Raw genomic sequence first — 20,770 nt, 5'->3', positions numbered from 1 at the left:
TTGCTGTTCTTCTTTTTCATATTTATATACAAAAAGTGCAAGACAGAAAGCCTCTGCATATAATGCAGTCAAGCAGGGACACACACACACACACATTGTTGTTCAGGATTTTGAGAGAGTTGTGCATCTCAAGGCAACTGTTGCAATATTATGTGAGCAAATAACTGAACCTGAAGAATGTGTTAGACCTCAGTGCTGCAAAAAAAAAAAGGATTTTTTTTTTTTAACATATAAAAAACACCCTGAAAACTTCAAAGACACTTTATCATAACAGGTCTGCAACAGCTTCTTTGTTTTCCTGTGGAAAGAAGACAGAATAAAAGCAATAAAGAAAGCACTGGTTCCGCCTGACAGTAAAATCATCCTGAATCTTCTTTTTTTTAAATTGTATTTCATGGTCTCAGCTCGCAAAGAACAGTAAGAGCAATGCTCGGGAACAGAGGTAGCAGCGCCAGAAAACACACACAGTAGGATGCATTGTGGCGCAGAGGTTAAATGAAGCCACACATGGGGGATGTCTGTGTACAATATACGACATTAAGATGGTTTTTTTTTTTTTCAATTTCACCACAAGACTAATAAGAGTAAGAATAATCCACATCCAAATATCTGGGTATGGTCATGCTACCTCAATAATACCGTCTCCTTCACACGTTTTAAAGTGAAGCCCTCTACTTGCACGGCACTAAACTCTAACAAATGTGTTAAAAAGAGTTTTACGTTCAAGGTATATTATTAAAAAATGTTAAAAAATTAAACGTGAAAATTCGGATCCATTGAAATATTACAATTTTTGTGGATGCAGAGTTTCAATTACACCGTGTCATGCTTCTGTTATTGATTCCCACCATACAGAATTCATCTTGGTCTTAGTTTTGTGGCCTTTTATTTACAAGGGTCAGTAACATCCAGTTACACACAAAGATTCGTAGTCACTATTTGCAACATAAACCTGTGCATTTCATTAAGTGAGTATGCACTAACATTGTAAAGACAATCCCTCTTATAAGTAGTGTGTCTGATTTCGATTTGCATGACGTGGACCATCTTTTTCACTTAGCTTAACAAGGGAAAACCATCTCATGCATAAAAAATAAAAATAAATTGATAGTATAAGGCACAGAGAACCTATAGGTATGGCACATGGCAGTAACATCAAGAGATTTTTCACATGGATACATTCACATTAAAATTAAAAAGAAAAAAGCTTCACATTTTGGGAACTAGACTGGGAAACTGTTTTTCTTGCAATCACACATTTACAACCGCTTCACTCTTGTGATTGGCCTGCTGTGAGGAGGTAGGGAGGCTCTCTCTTTTTTTAAATCCATTGCACAATTTCAGCAGAGCATTGGCTCAGGCAGGCCATGAAGTCAAGCTCAGCTGCAGTCCTGACACATCAGCTGATCTCGGTGCCGGTCAGCATCAACTGATAGTGTTGTAAAAGCTGCTTTAGCTTGCTCATCTGCAAGCCGCTTTGCCACCCACCTCTCATCCCGTCATGCATCAGTGTCCTATCTGTTGTTACTGATGCCTGCTCTGTTCTGTATGAGGGTCTTCCTGCTGCTCTCCCTGCTTTACGCTTTCCACATATGTGAGTTGAAGGGTGGAGACACTGATTTCTCGGCAGAGCCATGCCACGAAAAGAAACATTTCTGCAGATAGAAAAAACACAATCTATCGAATTTAGTGGCCATGACTGAAGAAGTGGGTAGAACATTATGGAAGCCTTCATGTGAGACTCTCTAAAAAGAAATAATATCAATTCTAAACCTCACTATGACAGCCGGCTTTTAACACAATCCATCAATCTCAACATTTAAGGTGGGCAGATAGCATGTCAAACTAACTACTTCAGCTATTCGACTGCATCCCATGATCTTCATATGGAAAAATCTTTCCCAAACTATCACTATTTAAAGAGGAAAGATTTGTGTGTCGCCCAACAGGTGAGGCTGTAGAAGAAGCCTCAGCTCATTAGCAGGATATGATGAGGTGGTGTCAGGATAAATCTCGAAGCTAAATCTCAGTATTGACATATTGGGTTTGTTAAAGGTCTGTTATCAACATCTCAAAAGCCCTCCTCCTCCTCCCTCTTGCAGAGACTGTGCAAGTCATACCATTAGTAACATGATGCTTTTACACCTCAGCACAAAATAAAGGGCAAGCACAGGCGTGTATGCGGCATCAACACAGACATACAACACACCGGTTTATGACCATAAAGTTGGCTCTAATATAAGCTCTGATCAATATATTCATGACTTTTCTTGTTTGACGTCTACGGCCGTATTGAAAATCCATCTCACGGTAAAGGCGAAAGGCCGCACACTTCGGTTGACAATCTACATTCAGATATCATTCCAGTAAATTTCACTTAACGCGTGGATACTCACGTGTGTACAGGCAAACGTGTGCATATGAAAAAGATGCATTTAAATTGTGTTTTAGCCATGCTTACACATACTGTACATGGCACATAATAGTGATCACACAAGTGTATTATATTGAGTAAATGTTATCTGGTAATATGTACAATATTATACTCATTTTTACACAAATTCTATTCAAGCTCTATCTATTAGCTGTGGTCATATTATTACAATGTTTCATTTACTGAAGGGCAGTTAAATGACAAATTACATTATGGCAGTGTTAGATGAAGAAAGGAGATGAAACTTTTTGCTTGATTACAGAGGGGGAGTATAGGAATGTGAGGACATTGTCAGTCAGGGTAGATGAGGAAGCCGGAGAAAGTGCTGTATTTGTTGGTGTTTCCCCCGTGAACTTTGCCCCCGTCCAGCTGCACGCACACTTCATCCCCCACGTCCAGGTGCAGGATAACACTGTTGGAGGCATAGTCGTAGTTCTGATCTGCGTCTTGAGCGATTGCACTGGCCCTCACCTGCGAAAAAGCACAAGTAAGGAATTGATAGGCGGCCAAGATTGAAAAAAGACCATTAAAGAAGGAAATGCCACGTGGAAAGCAGACGTTTGATGTCACGAGTGTGTTTTGCAGACATATTGTTGTCTGCGGTGAGGCTGAATCATGTTTTCGTGGGCGACAATGGTCTGCACGCACTCTCAACAAGGCAGGAAACAGCAACTCTTCTTTCATGCTGACACAACCTGCTTTTTTCAGAGAAATTAAAGATCAGTATTAGCTAAAATGTAACTATGCTGCACATCCATTACCTGAACATTTGTGTAAATAAAAAAATTACTGTTAAAAATATTTTCTGTTTTTCTAACAGCTTTTATGTATATAATCATAAACCTACTTATAGACACCAAATGTGATTTTCAATGGCTATTTTTTAATATTTCATCTTCAGTATCCAGTCTCACCTACAAGTTTCTACAAATCTCTCTTTTTAATTGGAGGTCTCCTCTTATAGCCTTCAAACACTAATTATCACCTGCAGAGGAGACATGTTCACCACTGCCATCTACATGTTAATTAACTAGTCAGCATGACAGAACTATGGACTTCACACTAGTCAAAAATGTGTTATACAGTCCAGTTATCTAATCCAACATGTTAAGAACGCATTTATTTTTATTTATATTTAAATTCGTTGTTGATAATAACTGAAATTCCTCTATTTTTTTTTACATTTTCCCTTTAACACTTTTATCTTTTTCACCACATTATCTCACCTACAACCAGTTTGTTCACTACTGCTGTTTTATTTCCTGTTTCACTCTGTGATCGTGGTGTAATGTAATCAGTGCTGATGCCTTCCTGTCCACTGGGTAGATAAATGAGATGTGCAGTGATCTTTGGCCTCACACTTCCGTCTCAGACCACCAGCTTTTTTAGTCACCATCAATTTTTTTTTTTTTTTTCCAGAGGATTGTTGCTGTCACACCTGATCCACCTGTTGCTGAGGACAGTTTGATGGGAGATTAGCAGAAAGGTGTCAAGGAACACATCAGTTCATTTTTTCACACAAACACAGAAAACACAATGAAGGTTCACACATTCTGATCACTGCTATATGTGTTTGCTATTGCTCATCCATGTCAGCATCATTAACTGAAAACAGCTTTCAGTTTTATTTACCTTTTTTTTGGCTTTGCTTGTCATGCATTGACAGTTTGTGTCAGAGGACAGTGCTGCTCTCATCACAAGAAAGGGGTCGTAGACAAACTGTGAATACCACATTGGCTTATTGTGACCTTTCAAGTGGACGTGGTGAACTTGTCTATTTACACATCCAGTAGCTATCTCCACTACCCACTAAAACTATTATTTGCTAAAAGCTCAACTCATCAATCCCTAATGCTGCTTGGTACTGCTAAAAAAACAAGCAAACAAAATAAATAACCCAGAGTCATCAGTGATGACAGTGTTGAGAGTTTACCAAAATATGTATTGCATGAGGCTTAAAGGTGCATGACAGGAGCTGTAACTTTAAATTTTTGTCCCATCTCTCTCACCCGTTATCTTTACCTTCGCCCTAATGCAATAGATAGCTTCTTGTCTCTGAGCCCGGTTCTGCTGAAGGTTTCTTCCTGTTGGGAGTTTTTCCTTCCCACTGTCACCAAGTGCTTGCTCATAGGGGGTGGCTTCATTGTTTGGGTTTTCACTCTATTATTTTAGGGTGTTTACCTTACTTGATTTGGGACTATAAAAATAAAATATAATCGAATTGAATGCACTGAAAGTAATTATCACTCGGCTTTAAGACACTAACTCAAGGAAACGCGATAAAACCATCATTTCAAGACAAGCGAGATGATGAAAATGTCCGATGTTTTGATGAAAACATTCAAAAGAAGAATGTCGTCCCTGTTTGGCGTCAGATATGAATAAAAGGCATAGCCAAGGACATTTGAACGTCAGCACACTGCAGCCTCAGAATCACTAAACAATCTTATCAACACTCCTGTAAGACAAAACTCTGCCACCCACTAACTGCTGGTATACAGAGCTAACACATTATCCGGTGTGAAGGCTGCAAACCATGGAGCCTTGCACAATTTTAAAAAGTAAATCTGCTCAGATGAGGCATTATTTACTCTTCTATCAACATCTGGACAGCTTTGTGATTGGAGAAGGAAATGCAATCCACATGATGCTCTGTCTGTAATGATATGACCAGTCATTTAGGAAGAAGTCATTACATCTAACGATACATATTTACATGCATACTAATATGCAACCACTTAGCACTGCCCTTATATTACACGATGGCAATGATCCCATACATGTTGCAGAAGGGAGCACAATTACCAGACTTAATGTTGTGTACCTAATTCTCGAAGACCAATCCAGTATCCCAGGATTTAGTTGAGCAGCTTTTCTGGTGACAAAGGAGCGTCTTTATTTATGAGGTTGTTAAATGTGCCTGTTATTTCATCCGCTCTCGGTAAAATCTGAGTTGTTTTCGCACTCGGTAAGCAAATCTCCTTATAATAAATTGCACTATCACTGGCTGGGTAACAAACTATTCAAGCAGGCAATCCATTTAATAGTGGAAAATAAAGTGCACATGTGCATACATATTAATGAATGCAAATAGGACGCCCTAACTCTATCCTTGTCTCCTCCTGTGAGTCTGACTAAGGATATGGTCCATCATCTCCGCCAGTCATCAAACTTCACTGATCTCTTGTGATCACAAAGACAAATCAAATCAGACTAAACTTCCCCCTTTCTCCTCCTCCATCCAACATTTTTATTTTGCCCCTTTCATCAATTTTATCAAATACATTTCTCTCTGTGGGGTTTTCTTTCACATAAAGAAGGTGAACATTTTTACTCCCCTCCTTAGGACAGAAATGAATCAATATCTTTCCTTTGTTTTAATTCAACTCACATCACTCCATTAATTGTTGTCTCTCCCTCCACACCTCACGCCCCTTCCATCATCCCTCTCTCATTTGCCACCCCATTCCTTTCTCTTCATTCTGGACCCATCTATCCATCTTTTTGTGTCCGCATACTGGAATAAGATGCAGGTCACGCACACGCTTTCTCTCCCCTGCCATGGCAGTGTTGGTGGGGGCAGCGTCTAAGTGTGTCCCTGTCCAGTCTAAATCGGATTGATTAACGACGTGCTGCTGTGGCAGGTCTCCTGAGAACCCCTACCCAGCATCCCCAACCCCACTTATATCCTTCCCCCACAACCTCTTACAACATCCCCTACCCCTCTTTACCTCGGGGCAGGCTGTACATAGCTGCTGGCTAGTAATTGGTAGGCAGACAGCTATGGCAGCTCCTCGCCTAATAGGTCCAACTCCTCAATAACTCCATACAATCACAATAAGTGGGAGCACAAGATAGGCTAGAGTGGTCAAACGGGCCCACCAAATACTAGCATGAGGTCAGGATACAATATGGCACATTCACAAGCCACCCTGCCCTCTTTGTGCATCTTGATAACCTCACATCTCCTCCTTTTTTGTTTTGCGAATCTCAGGTGAACAGCTAAGGAAAGAACAAGAACAATGGAAGACATTTTGTTACTTTACAGTGCTAGGCTGCTTTGCTCTGAAGGGACTGAATGTCTCCCCTGAGGAGAACAAGTAGGTTTAGGAGAAATATTACAGTAGAGGGATTGTTACATCTTGTACATCCAACATCTGTCTACATGGTTGAACAGCAAGATTCCCCTGACAGTATACTGTCAGCTGAGGTAGAGGCTGGCCGGCTGCTGTGAGGATTGCTGTATAGTACACCAGTGAGCAGAAAACATTATGACCACTCAAAAATGGAGGGAATAAGGATTGTCTCATAAAAACTGTGCATGTGAAGGTCAGTTTTCTTCAGTTTTTCACCACTGGATCAATGAGTAAAGACTGAAGCACCTTTACCTTGTTATGGCCGGAGGGCTGATCGGAGAAAATGTAAATGTACCTACATGTTCAATGGAGGAGCAGGGGATGTGCTGGAAAAGGTGCGGCCTGCTCCTGAAGTCTAGACCCTGTAGGAGCGTCTAGCCCTCTGAACTGTTTTTAGGGTAGTGACAGACCAATAGCACATCAAACAGGAGTGGGGAAACTGTTTTGCTGCGTAAAATTACAGCTAAAGTGAGTTTACCTCTGCATGTACATTGACAATATTATCGTAAGCAAACCTAAACCATGCTTGAAATAAAATAATGTTTACCTGAATCAGCATTTAAGGGTCACAACAAAAGTTGCAGCAGTGATATTCACACCACCTCATTGAATGGCCTTTTAAATGAACACCAGCTAATTATATTTGCTAACCAAAAGGACACACTGTTATTTATGGCTTTTTATGGTTGACTTCTTTATGAGGCACGTAGGTTTACTTAGCCTCTACTCAGACAGTGGAGATGCTGACATTTAATGTGCTACGTTTATGATTAATTCATGGCTCCCTTTCCCCTCCTATATACAGTAAACTAGTGGACAAGTTGCATCTTTGTACATTTTATCTACATATTTACAAGAGTGTGACCTTTTAAATATTATCAATATTAATACGATTGACAGTAGAAGTAATTCATGGATGAACATAAGCTGCTTCACGAATTATATGTTACATTCATAACAACAAACGAACAAATGTATCTGCGTGTAAGTTGAACTCTGACATCACACGATGAAATGTGTGACCTATTTTACTCTGTGACTTGTAAAACCTGAATTGCAAAAAAAATACTTTTTTTAAAAACTGGAGTTTATTGAATGTTTATTCTTCCACATTAAAAATAAATTCTCACTCTCCATATATAAGTTTTAATTTTTAATTTTAGAATTTCTACTTAATTTAAACAAAAAAATTATTTAAAACATTTATTTTTGTGTCAGGAACAAAATCTTTCAGGCACTAAAGTTGCATCTGTCCCCAACAGGGAAACAAAAGATAAAGTTTTGTAATGCCTGTAAAACACCAACTTATTAGACTTATTGGAGACATGAATGGGGTTCAGTAAAATACCCCAAAGACACTTTTAGAAGAAAAATGGTGAGGAAATGTCGACAAATACAACAGCTCACCAATTAAAGAAAAGCATTTCTTAATGGTTTTTTCTTATGTTGCATCATTAAAACATTCAGACAATTCAGAGAAATCTCTGTATGCAAAGAACAAGGTTAACTGGCACTGCATTAGAAATGCAGGATTATGTAGTGAAAAACTGGGTCTGTGCCATATCATGACATCCACAATAATTTACACAATTTAAAAGAAGTGTGATTTCTCCATATTAATGATATAGCAATGCAATGCATTTATGTTCCCTAGAAAAATCAATGAACATAAACCCAAACATGTCTGACAGCAAGAGTCACGTGTTAGCATCCAGTGATGAATAAATACCTAAAAACAGAGTTAGTAGGAGCTGATCATGTTTTACCCAAAAGTAAACAAATGACTTCATCAAGGATTGTTGGAGTACTTGCTAGTTGTGCTCTATATTACAGGAAAAGCAGGCTGGAAAGTAGCAATGTGGTTACGTGGTTGTAAAGAAGAGCTATGAGCTGGTTAAAATGCTCAACATCAGATACAACATCCCAGGGGGAAATAAATTGTTCAATTTCAATTTATGTGACGATATCGTGCATTTCTTGAAAAGTTTCAGTCTTAAATTACTTTAGTTGGTGTTTTTCACTTCTGTTCTACATTTACTTAAAATTTTCAGGAAAAACTTTACCTGGGCTACCTTTGTGTGTCACTGCTATTTCACTAATGCTGTGTCATCACTGACTGTAAATCATTGGAAAAGAAAAGTAGGAATAAATCAAATTGATGTGAATTTAAAAACTGAACATTCAAAATGTGAAATTCTAAACAGGAGAAGGATCGCCCAGCTCGTTATAGATTAAAAGCCAGCATCAGTGATGGTATTGGGGTGCATTAATCCACACGGAACAGGTAATTTGTGCATCTTTCAAACAACTTATGTTGCAGATGATGTTTTTCCTGGCTTTTTTAATCATGCAATGCCAAACCACATGCATGTATTCCCAATATAACAACTAAGTATGAAGAAAACACTTCATCTAACCCACTGGTCTCCATACAGTCCATAGCCACATGCTTATATTGCCCTGTCCAAGCTTTGTAGATATGTGCTGCATTAATTGAATTGTTATTTTCCCTCCTCATTATGTGAATATTGAATTTTTATTCCACCACTAAAAGGGCTTTATTTTTCCCCCATCGGGCCATACTAAGATCGTATTGTGTTGTGACACTGAAACCGGCACAGATGAGTCTGCAGGTTCAGCTGTCAGTAACAATCACAGTGAAACCTTGTTTTCCTAAAGTGGGCAGGAGGCACTGGGGCTTTGGGAGTGAAAACAAGAAGCAAAGGCAGATCAGGATTATTGTCAACAGCGGCGGAGATTGATAGCGACAAGGGAGTGAATTTCTGTCTGTTGGCCCAACACTGTTCTGACGTGATCTGCTGCTGTTGGGAAGAAGGAAGACCCAAGGGACAATAGAGAAGATTACACTGCCTACACTTTTCATTGGGGCCACATTAAATGTGGAAAGAGAGCCAGAGAGCGGTGGTAGGAGGAGAGAGAGTGAGGAAACTGACAGCATGGAAATAATTCACCGACAGTCCTAAATGCTCAATAAAATCTACATTTTCAGCTGTGTGCCACTCATTCATGTGACATTTTTTTAAGGGCTGACACATGTATTTCACATTTATTTAGCCATAACGCATTCACCATTTTTATAGAGGCGTTGATAAAATGTCTGAGAAAATTGATGCAAGGAGGGCATGGGGCAAAGAGAAGAGAAGTATGCGTAATGAAAAGGTGGGTGTGAGAGCAGAAATTTGGATTAGGTCGCACAGACGAGTAAGCAGCTGCGTGCGCTTTAGTAGTCCGAGCACAGGATGCGAGTAAAGGAAGCCAAAGTTGAGGGAGGCCTTGAGTGATGGAGAGGGAGGATGTTGGATAACAAACTGATCAAGCATGCCTGTTTTAGAGGAGAAGGGGGGCTATAAATGAGGTTTGGGAGGTGCGCTGTCCATGTAGTGTGTTATTTTTTTCTCGGTTTTGTTTTGTTTCGCAGTGGTGCCTTGATCCTTTGGTAATAAAACTGACAGGATTCATTCACTGTGATGTACAGACCTCTCAGAGCAGAGCGAGCGATTGAGACAGGGTCTCTTAAACTTACCTGAGGGACCTCTAAAGGTGAACAGGGAGAGAGAAGAAGGGCAATTGAATTGGCCTTTTTTTTTTCATAAAAGCGTCTGTTTTCTCTCAACCTCCACCCATGTGTACCAGCCTGAGGTTTATTGTTTCTATTATGCAGGTCGACGCGTAACCCCTCTCCTGCACTGCAGACTCAGACACTAATTGGCATACAAAATGCTAATATTTCGCCATGACACTCAGGACCCAAGGTGTCAAGATGTTGATTAGAAAGTCTCTAATTGGCTCTAGACTGAAACCTTTGACAGTAGAGGGGATAGCTTAATTGGATATAAATGTGTTCTCTTGATGGTCTACCTGAAGCACATCAGCTCCCTCAGCTCTGGCATTATTTAATGCCAGAGCTGAGGGAGCTGATGTTTTTTCTGTTTTTAAAACCAGTGTTTACTATCTTGCATTAACTGGAAAAAACTCTCTTATACTCAGAAATAGAAAACAACTAAACACTAATTCACCATGCAAACCCTGGATCACAGATTAGCCCATTCTGATAATTCTGCTCTAACCTCTAAAAATGATAATAACCCAGCGACATTTCAGAATTGTCCCTGTTAGTTATGAAAGCAGAAACACTGTAGCACCCTGCTGCTTATGAAAGAGACAAAATACAGTTTCCTTGATGAGGAGGAATAATGATATAATGGGAGGCAAAAGGAAAGCACAACAAAGGCGCGGCCAAACACAGTAACAACCAGCCATGTCCTTTTAGTCTTTGGAATATAATGGCCTCGGCCATTACAACAAGAAACATATAGTTAAATAATGGCCGTGCACACCGACAAGTGCATAAATACATAGAAGACAAGACAAGAAGAAGAGAAAAAAAGCAAGAAAAGCTGCAGGGTATATAGGACAAATTCTTTAAGTTTGCTCTACAAGAAATCTGTCTGAAAAGATGGACTTTCATCCTTTATCGAAAAATGTTCCCCATTAAAATGTCGGGCCGTTGTGACACTAATGCAATTCAAAACACAGGAGAAAATGTTTATTAATGATTCTATCAAGACATGCACAACTGTTGGAGGAGGAAGAAAACAGCATGCCAGTGTGCCAAAATAAAATTAAATTAAAAGTGCTTAATGAAGTCCTACATGAGCCTCATATTGACACCTTGTCTGGCTCACTGTAATTAGCAGCTTCCTCTTCTCACAGCAGCCGCATCACACCTACCTACTGGAGGCGAATTCATCTTTCTCCTAATTGAGTCCAAGCTTGTCATAATCATGACTTTTAACTGTGTTATTTAATTAACAAGTTAGCTCACAGACCTCATTATAGACACACTTTAGCTGGGCGTTTCAAGAACATTTAAAAAAATAATAATTAAAAAAAGTATTGGGGGCATGCGATGTTTATGAGATTCAAACTGAAAAGCATTTGCAAAAATATCTTTGGTGCTTTACGCATAAGGAAAAACCTCGCTTTTATTGTTTTGTTTTTTTAAATCAAGACCTTTCTTTAAAAGCTTGAAACTGAAATGAAACATTAATCTTTTAATCCAAAGGTTAGGGACAACTTTTAATCAGTTTCTCAGCCTCACACTTCAGCTTTATAAGGGCCCAGTTTGTCCACCAGCCTCATAGATACAACCAGTGGCACTACCAAAGCGAGGTTGTCTGAGAAAGTGAAACGCAACAACTACACAGATGCAATCAGAACCACAGACTGACCAACTGACCAACCCTAATTCCACCATATTGGACCAGCTATAAATATTCATACTCCCACTCCATGCTCATCACTGAAAGGGCAAAGAACATATTGGTGGTGAATTATATATCCATTGAAAAGGTCATCTACCTCAACACCAATCTCTTGATGAGTTATGGGACGCAGCGAGGGAAGAAGATTCTTTGCACTGAGTGCTTAATCTCTGCAAACGTGGCGTAAGCTTATCAGCTACATAATTCATTAGCCATTGTTTGAGATGAAGAACCGGCCGCACGTCTGATATTTTTTTGTCATATACTGTCTGGCTGACTGCATTGCTTTGTGGTTAGTCTTCAGCTCATGTCTTAATTTAGAGAACCTCTGTCCATTCTCCTGCGAATATCCATCCATCTCTGTCTCTCTGTCAGCCCGCTCGTCTGTTCTGTCTCGCTCTGCAGTGATCTCTCCCCAGGATGTGTCTTGTTCTCTGCTCCCTTTGACAAGAAGTGGATCAACACTGTGCCCGTAAGTCTGACGATTGTCGTAGGCCCAGTGCGTGCACACATACACACACGCACGCACACAAGTCACCTCATGCTGTGAAATATGTTAAAGGCAGACTTTAAAGGAAATGCTTTTTTCCCCCTTCAGTACAGCAAGGATGCAGCTGGACCCAGCTGCCAGTGAGATCAGATTTTATCTGTTTTTTTTTAAAAGTGTTCAATTAGCACAGAGTAAAAACAAAAATCTGCAAAACATCTGAATAAAATGTATAAATGTCTACTTTAGCCAAATGTATTGTGCTCTGTAAACAATGACTAGAGACAAATTGCAAGTGCAGAGTGTCTATAGGACGCCTGATCCTAATGATGTTATAGCTTCATTATAGCTGAAGTTAGGGGGTTATAGCTGAAGCACACTTTAATAAAAATGGATAAGTATATTCATCAGTGATACATGGCCTTACCCACAAATGGGTTTTGATGGGCTTTAAAAATAGAGCCGAGCAAAGTAAAAACACTTCAGTCACTTTTTTGACTCATTACTCAGTAATAATGCTGGTTTAAAGAAAGTAGCCTCTGGAAAGTAAAGCTTAAATAAAAAGTCTTAACCTTATGTTCTTTTTAACTGACGAGGGGGGGACAGATTTTCAGGCTAAAAAACATGTCAGGCTGTATAGAAGTCAATACACTACTGTTTATTTGAATTATAACCTCAGTAAACACTTTCTTAATGAGTTTATGATCAATGATCATCTCATCTCTAGTTTCAGGTCTTTTTAACTATAGCATGAAAATACTGGTCCCATTTAGAGAACAACAGGTGACAAACCAGTGTATGATTTATGAATTGGACACCTTGTAGTGTAGTACAAGTCGCTACCGTGTGGATGTGCAATGTCTGTTAGTTTCTCAGCCCGAGCTACCCCTCGCGCCTCACTTTTTACTTCAAATACCTCCATCTTTTACTTACAGTCTGATTAGGTAATGAATCAGTTCAGTGGATTGAATGGATTCAAAGGTCTGGATCCAGTTCAAGTTTAACTAAAGATTTGGTTAATAAACACATGAGCTGCTAGTAACTGATTATTAAACCATTCTTGTTCAGTAACAGGAATTAAGTTCAACATTACACAAAGCATCTGCAGCAACCTCGAACTTTCTCTCCACCCCTCGTCCCCTCCCTCTGATGTACTTATTTCTACTCCTTCCATCGTGGTCACTCCCATTGAAAATCTTAGGATCCTCAGCTCTGCCACCTCCAGATGGCCTCCTGTCAGTTGCACAATCTCAAAACCATACATCAAAGCACATCTCATTACCATTTTCTAAACCTCCCCTTTCACTCTTGCTGCCATCCTTCAGTCACAAATCAGCCCTGACACTCATCTCCGAGCATCTCCACCCTGGCTGCACTCTCTTCCTCACCTCTCCTATGCACTGTACATTGCTTTGGATGGTTGACCATAGGTACTCATCTTCCCCTTACTATCTCTACTCCAGGGTTCACCTTTCCACCTGTCTTCTGCTCATTCGCACACGTATTCTTTCTTCTATCTATCTGGAGACATACTAACATGGTCCACAGTAGCAGTAAACACCCTTTGTTGGTCATGCTTCCATTCAGTGTATGAAAGAGCGTCTGTATTTTATCTAATAGTGTCCTTGTTTATTTTGTTGCCATATTTTACTTATTTTACCCTGAATTGGCTTTAAATGCTGTTCTTTTAGTTTTCATTGGTTTTTAAAAGCACTTAGCCAACAGAAAACTGTTGAAAATCACCCATTTGGCTGAAACTGGCCTGACCTTGAAATGTGCTCTTAAGATTTGTAGTTTTGGGTAGAGTAATTTGTGATATGAAAATCTGTGTTTCAGGAAAGAGCGTACAGGAAAGAGATTGGTATCTATCTTTTCATCTAAAACAAACAAGGATATTTCTTCTTTTTGTGAATATTTTAATTGATCATTTATTTCTCATATAATAATACTGATGTCTTATAAGAAACAGAATTAAATCTTCCTTGAAGAACAACAAATTCACAATAGTTGTAGTGTAGTGTAGTGTAGTAGTGTCTTGGTTATCTCTCAAGAGAGAATTTCTGTATTAAAGTTTTCTCATTGACCTAGCAGCTTCACCAAGGTTCATGAGCACCTGTCTATTAGCAGAAGAATAGAAAAAAAAGGAAGGCGGGTGCAATGAAAAGGGCAAGATCAGCACTGAATTGGGTTTAATAATTTAGTTGTTGGAAAAGATAATTAATGGGGAAGGAGTCAATAGCTAGTGTGGACAGGAAAAGTGCAAGGTGCACGTGTGTATGTGTGTGTATGTGCGCGAGCACATGACTAAAGGAGGGGCACAGGTGAAGGGGAGAAGATCTCATCTAAAAACTATGAAAGATTTAATAGCAGGAAAAGACAGGAATGACAATGTCTGTGAAGGCACGCTGCAACAAACCAGGTCCCCCCCAATTATATCTGGCATTAAGCTATCTGTCCTTTTTACTCTGCACCTTAGGTACATGCTGTCAAATCAATAATACTGGGAAAAGCTTTCTTTATGGACTCGATCAGTCACATAATGTATATTCAATATACTACATGTCTGGAAGCAGCATGAAACAGACTAAACAGGTCTGAATTTGAAAGTAATGGTTAGCTCAAATGTACGTTTACACAGCATCAGCAAGTAAGATAAGATAAGATAAGACATTCATTTTAACTTACTGTTTTTATTATATGGGCAGACTATGTCGTTTTGGTGGAAAGTATGATAACTGGTTAGCAATATCAGTCGTTGTGCAAGCCAATGAACCAAATATTGTTTTCCAACATTTCAACTTTAAATATTAGGTGCTTTTTTCCTGCAAACAATCATTTGGAAGATATACTATGCTGTTTCCAGGGCTGGGATAAGTTTTTTTTTTTCAAAGTGCATCAATCTTTCACAGGCTGTGATGATCAATTTGTCACAATAAAATATAAAATGTAGGCATAATAATAAATAATCAAACTCGCTGTGGCACTAATTTATGACTATTATCTGTCCTCAGATCTGCAACACACACTGCAATAGAAAATCAGGGGATGCCACATATTTCATTCAAAATCAGTAAGAAAAAGAGAATGTTAGGCTACAACAAGCACATTTCCAGTAAAAAAAACTTTTTTGTGCGCCAATTTTTTATTTCTTGAACTACTTTGCACTACGTCTCAGAGCTTTGTGACACAACCCACTTACCAAAAAAGAAGCTGACATTGGGGAACATGGGCAACTTGTAAATATAGCTTTAGTCCACCACTGCAGTAACCCTGGGTTTGTTTCCTTGTAGCATCCTCCGTGATGTTGCTGCTGCTAAATTTCGGCCAATAGTGGAAAAGCTAGCAAGGTCAGATGTGTTTTCTTGCTGCTGGACAAGTGACTCCCAGTGGTTGACCTGGGGGTAGCTTCAGGTCATAAAAAAGCAACAGCAATCTGCCACAAGAACTTACAGTAGACTGGGCAAGGGCTGCTGACGAGGCCTACAGGGATGTCGGTGCTTCAGTATTGATGAAAACTAGAAATCATTTTGTCCTAATAGTTAAGACACATAATTCGTATGTGCAATGTTTGATTGAAGTAAGAATAAGATTTAACCCTTATGTTAAATCTGCATCTGTCTGTTTCCACAGTGGCGATTCTCAAATTAAAAACTAGCCCGTGTTCTTCTGGTAAATCCTTCTTAGCCTGCTGATTTAGATGTAGATTTAATAAAGCGTACCAATGAACAGCAGCCCAGCACAGTGATGCTCTGCTCAGTAGCATATTGTTGTCAGTTCATGTACCGTGTAATCTGTGTGGACAAACTGTGTTACCATTAAACCTTTGCAACAATGCAAAGCATGCTTCCCCCCCCCCCCCCCCCTTCTTCTTCTTCTTCTCCAGTAATCCCCAGGACATCACTCTTCTGTTCTGTAGCACACATGGCAGAATCAGAGCGCCTCAACAGAGCGAGGGCTTAGTACTTCAAGCTTGTCACTGCTCTCCAGATGGAAGCATTCAAGGCTTTTTCCAGGCATTTTGTACTTGTTTATTTATTAGTGTTAAAGTCAGAGTTTCTCAGAGGACAGTAGCCAGCTGTTGCATTTTGGCTTTGCTCCACCGAGACGCAGAGGATTGTTATCCTCTTGATCGCTTGGCTGTCATTCTCTCTCCCTCTTTTTCTCTCTTTTTCCACATGCAAGTTGTGCAAATAACTACAATTTCTTCTAAACCATTTCTTACTCCCACCTCCTTTCCTCTTCTTTTTTGCGTCCTTGAAGTCTCTTACATTTTTAGTGTATTTCAGCTTAATTATCTCTCTCTATATTTGATTTGTCTAAAACTTCACTGTGATTTTCTCAGTGGAGTATTGTTTGGAATTCACTTTTTGGGGATTTCTTTTTAACCATGTTCAAAATCTGAGTGGCAGTCACCACCTGCATAGCACAATGAAGTCCACTTCAATAGTAAATAACACAGCATCTTCCTGCATTTAAACTATATGACAAAATGTTTCTTAAATTAGTGAATTGCATCTGTTACCTGAAGTTCTGATCTAAGCATGTTATTTAGTTATATACTTTTATATTTACTGCTCTTGTATTTGAACTCACTGATGCAAAAGATTCTTACTAATGTTTGTGTGTTGGTTTGATTGCAAGGGGAGGTCAGTCCAGTTCAGAAACACTGCAGCACAAACCCACCTAAACTCGCACTCACCTGTCCATTTTTCTTCAGGTCTGCCCACATGCTCGTCCCATCACCTCCTCTCATCAGGACATGGTAGGTGAAGTAGTAGATACCTGGCAGAGGGCAGGTGAACTTGCCGGTACTCGGCTCATAGTAGTTCCCTACATTGGTCACCACATCGTCAAATTTGAGTATTTCACTCCCTTCGTGTTGCTTCCGGAGGCCGGCGTAGAAGGCAATTTTGGGGCTGTAGAAGGAAGGGCCGTAACCACCAGGTCCAGGCCCTGGTGGGCCAGGTGGGCCGGGCTTACCGGGCTCTCCAGGGGGGCCTTTAGGACCTGGAGGACCAGGAAGTCCAGGGCTTCCTCTGAACCCCTGTTTGCCCCTGCGGTTTGAGAAGTCCGGGGGCTGAGGGGAGACAGCTGTCAGCTCTCCCTGTGGGGGGGTGAAAGTGTCACACACCATCTTGCAGCTACCCAGCATCTCATAGTGCATGCCTCCTCCTCCGGACCCTCCCCCCTTGGTGGTGTGGACCAATAGGGGAATGGCTACCAGCAGGACCAGAACCATGGCCACGCCGACTCCAGCCCCAATGACACGTTTCTTTCGGCTGAGCCGTGAGGCTGCCAGTGTGAGGAAGTCCTCCTCCCCTTTAGCTGGAATGGTTGTGCCGGCCAGGCTGAACTCTGGGTAGAAAGCAACCACTGAATTGAGAAGGTGGAGCAGGGAAATATGTGATTGTGCGGGACGCACAAAAGAAAGTGCTATTCAAGGACTGGGAAAGACTGACGCATCACACAGGAGGAGAAAAAAATCAAAAGTCAGGGGGAGACTGGAATCTAGGGTTTTCCATTACTTGGCTTTCAGTACACGTGTATCCTTTTTATTTTTCACTTTCCCCCAGATCATTATGTCTTCAGGATTTTATCATCTTTAAAGGTATACATCATATAACACAACTATTCTAAATTACTTGGTTCAAAATGAGTGAAACCGCTGAGATGCTGGATTTTAGGCAAGCTGCTTTTTATACGAATCCACTTCTGTGGTTGTAGAAGCTCCAGTGAAAATCCTTCAGTTGCTCAGGCAGAGAGCTGTCAGGTGGGGTCTACAGTATTCCCACTGGAGTTCATCTCACCCACCACATAGAGGGAAGGGCGCTTTACTTGTCTGTCCAGGAATGAAAAGAGAAGAACAAGGAAACTGCTAAATTTCTGGTCTTTTTTTCTATCTCCCTTACTGCTGGTGCTCCATTATATTTATCGTAAAAACCCATTCCTCCACTCAAACAACAGATTTGTTGCAGCTCATAAGAATGGCTAAGAATCTAAGTTTTCTAGAGGTAAAGGTAAAGCAAAAATATATACCGGTATATATATATATATCACAGAAAATCAGCGAATCCATTGCACTCTAAAAGAAAAAGAACACACACATATAGCCTAATCATAACAGGACTAAGAAAATGTGATCTCCTTATAACACATATTTATAATTTAAATGTTAAATATGGAAGGCATTTAAGAAACATTTCATATTGCAGTAATTTCATATTTAAAGGTGTACTTGACAATTATAAAAAAATGGAACTAGTGTGACCCACACAGGTGGATTGTTTTTGTATTAATCACGTCCAGGTCCTCAAAATTCATGTTAAAACATTTTGTATTATTCATAAAAGCAAACAGGTTAACACTAGTTTAACACAACAGACACAAAAGCTACATGTTGATATTATTCCAGGCCTGCTGCATTGTTCACAAGCTCTTTGCTCACCTAACAGCATAAATGCATGAATTATTTTAGTATTTTCATTTAAATTAAAATTGAAGTGACCAAGCTTCAATATGGCCAGGGTGGGTAAAAACGATTCCGAAAGTTTTTTATAAACTAGTGCAAAAATAAAAGTACACTGCAATAATCAGCTCACCCAGATGTCTTCTTTCTTTGCTCCTTTTTTTTTTTTAAACCCCGGTCTTCAGTGGGTTTTCATCCCACGGGTTCAGACAGAAACGCCGCAGGAAAGCTGGTCCAGGACCCGAGCGAAAGACTGAGGCGCGTCTACTGGCGCTTCGGCTGAAGTTGCGCTGCGGTCCAAACTCTGCTCGGCGGAAACAGAGTCATAGTAATACTACCAACTTACAACATGTCATCCTGGAGTCCTGCGTGCTGGCGGGACCGCACCGTCCGCCCGAAAAGAAAAAAAAAAACATTTAATTAAAAAAGAAAAGAAAAGAAAAGAAAAGAAAAGAAAAGAAAAGAAAAGAAAAGAAAAGAAAAGAAAAGAAAAGAAAAACGCTCAAGGCAGCGGGAGCAGTGGAAGCGATGCCGAAGTGGTCGATCGCACCTTCAAAGAGAAAACTACATATTCTGACTGCTTACTTTTGCAGACTTTCGCCGTGAATTAATCCGGCGCACGGCGACTTTATTTTCAGAGCAACAGTTCACTCACTTGTTGTTTTTTCCCATATCCTGCTTCTCTCTCTCTTCAGCATCTGCCCGCTACTGCGTCCCCCCCTCATCCTCCCTCCTTAACACCTCCAGCCACACACACAAACACACACCCAGCATCGTCCTATCCAGCATGTGACCTTTTCACAAATCAAATGACTACATCTGTTTAACGGTTTAATCAAAGGTTTTACAATATTACTTGGTAGATTTAAAGCATATTTGTTGGATATTCTGTGATAGTCTTTCTTTTTTCTGCCTGACTGTAACCTTACAGATTTTCAGGTGGCGTTAAGAGGTATAGACACTTGTGGAGTTGTGTTTACGGAGAACAGCAGGTGTGAAAAGACTAAAGTCTAAGTACAAAAACGTGGGCTACAGATGTGAGACTGAAACACAACAGGCAGGCAGGCGAAGTGAAAAGATAAAATGAAAGGAGGAGAGTGGTGTTCTCGGGGTCTGTTGTCAATGTCTGTGTTTTTGTAGCTTTCAGACCTTGTTAGAGATGAAAGATGTATCACTGCTGACAACTCCCCCACCTCCTCCATCTCGTCCTGGTCACTTTCTTTCCATTCTTCTCTGCTTTATTTTACAGTTTTCATCGGTTAATTAATTCTCAGATTGGACAGAATATTTAAACTCTAAATATTCTGGGATTCCCTGCTGACATGGTCTATCCTTGTGTCAGCTCTCATTCAGCTGCATGAGAAATACACCTGACATCTGAAATACATCCGTTATGCAGCTCATCATTATTTCTACACTTGCGTATCAAAAATGTTGGTTTGGGGGTATTTACACATAACACAGCCAAGTAAAGCCATTTAGGCACTCCCAGTCCTACACTCAGAAAAATTATGGTTCTTAAATGGTTCTTCAGATGTCTTCATGGTTCTTTAAAGAACCATCATACGTCAAAGAACCTTTTTATTTTGTGGATGGTTCTTCAGCTATTACAAATGGTTCTTTAAAGAACAAAAGGTTCTTCATCCTTAGCAATCTAAGTTTGATGGTGTAAATAGCATAAATATTTATTCACTATAATGAGGCTGTGAATTATACTGTGTGTTTTCTTTGTGTGCATGTGTGTGCAAAGGGGGAGGGCGGGATACCTGGCAATTACCCTTTAAGAGAAGATGGTAGGAAACTGAATATTCAAATAAAAGTTAGAAATATTTGTAAACAGTAGACACAATACACACATTCAAGTACTGTACTTTAGTTTTAAATTTTAATAAAGCATTACTATTTTCTACTCCAAGGCATTACTTTTGAGATTATTATATATTTTTGAAAATATAGTATAAT

The 20,770-nt window shown here is 39.9% G+C and overlaps 1 protein-coding gene across 1 annotated transcript; it reads right to left on the bottom strand.

The window, feature by feature from the left end:
- Nucleotides 1-380: 380 nt before the first annotated feature.
- Nucleotides 381-19,495, bottom strand: c1ql4b (complement component 1, q subcomponent-like 4b). Its single transcript, XM_085406453.1, has 3 exons — nt 18,942-19,495; nt 17,042-18,181; nt 381-2,905 (listed from the first exon to the last, which is right to left on the bottom strand). The coding sequence occupies exons 2-3, from the start codon at nt 17,579-17,581 to the stop codon at nt 2,726-2,728; spliced, it is 720 nt and encodes a 239-aa protein (XP_085262579.1). The 5' UTR covers nt 17,582-18,181; nt 18,942-19,495; the 3' UTR covers nt 381-2,725.
- Between the last annotated feature and the right edge of the window lie 1,275 nt (nt 19,496-20,770).

The sequence above is a fragment of the Rhamphochromis longiceps genome, linkage group LG5 (assembly GCF_057381845.1).
Source record: "Rhamphochromis longiceps isolate RC_006_pf linkage group LG5, R_longiceps_female_GT1.1, whole genome shotgun sequence".
Classification (NCBI taxonomy): domain Eukaryota; kingdom Metazoa; phylum Chordata; class Actinopteri; order Cichliformes; family Cichlidae; genus Rhamphochromis; species Rhamphochromis longiceps.
Note: the sequence above shows the minus strand (reverse complement) of the source record. Positions and strands in the feature narration are given on the sequence as shown.

Bases quoted from the DNA above. Each gene is read 5' to 3' on its own strand.
- c1ql4b (XM_085406453.1), bottom strand. From the start codon at position 17,581: ATGGTTCTGGTCCTGCTGGTAGCCATTCCCCTATTGGTCCACACCACC. The intron at 2,906-17,041 runs GTGAGTGCGAGT...GCTTTTTCGCAG, and splicing joins ACCTGAAGAAAAATGGACAG to GTGAGGGCCAGTGCAATCGC.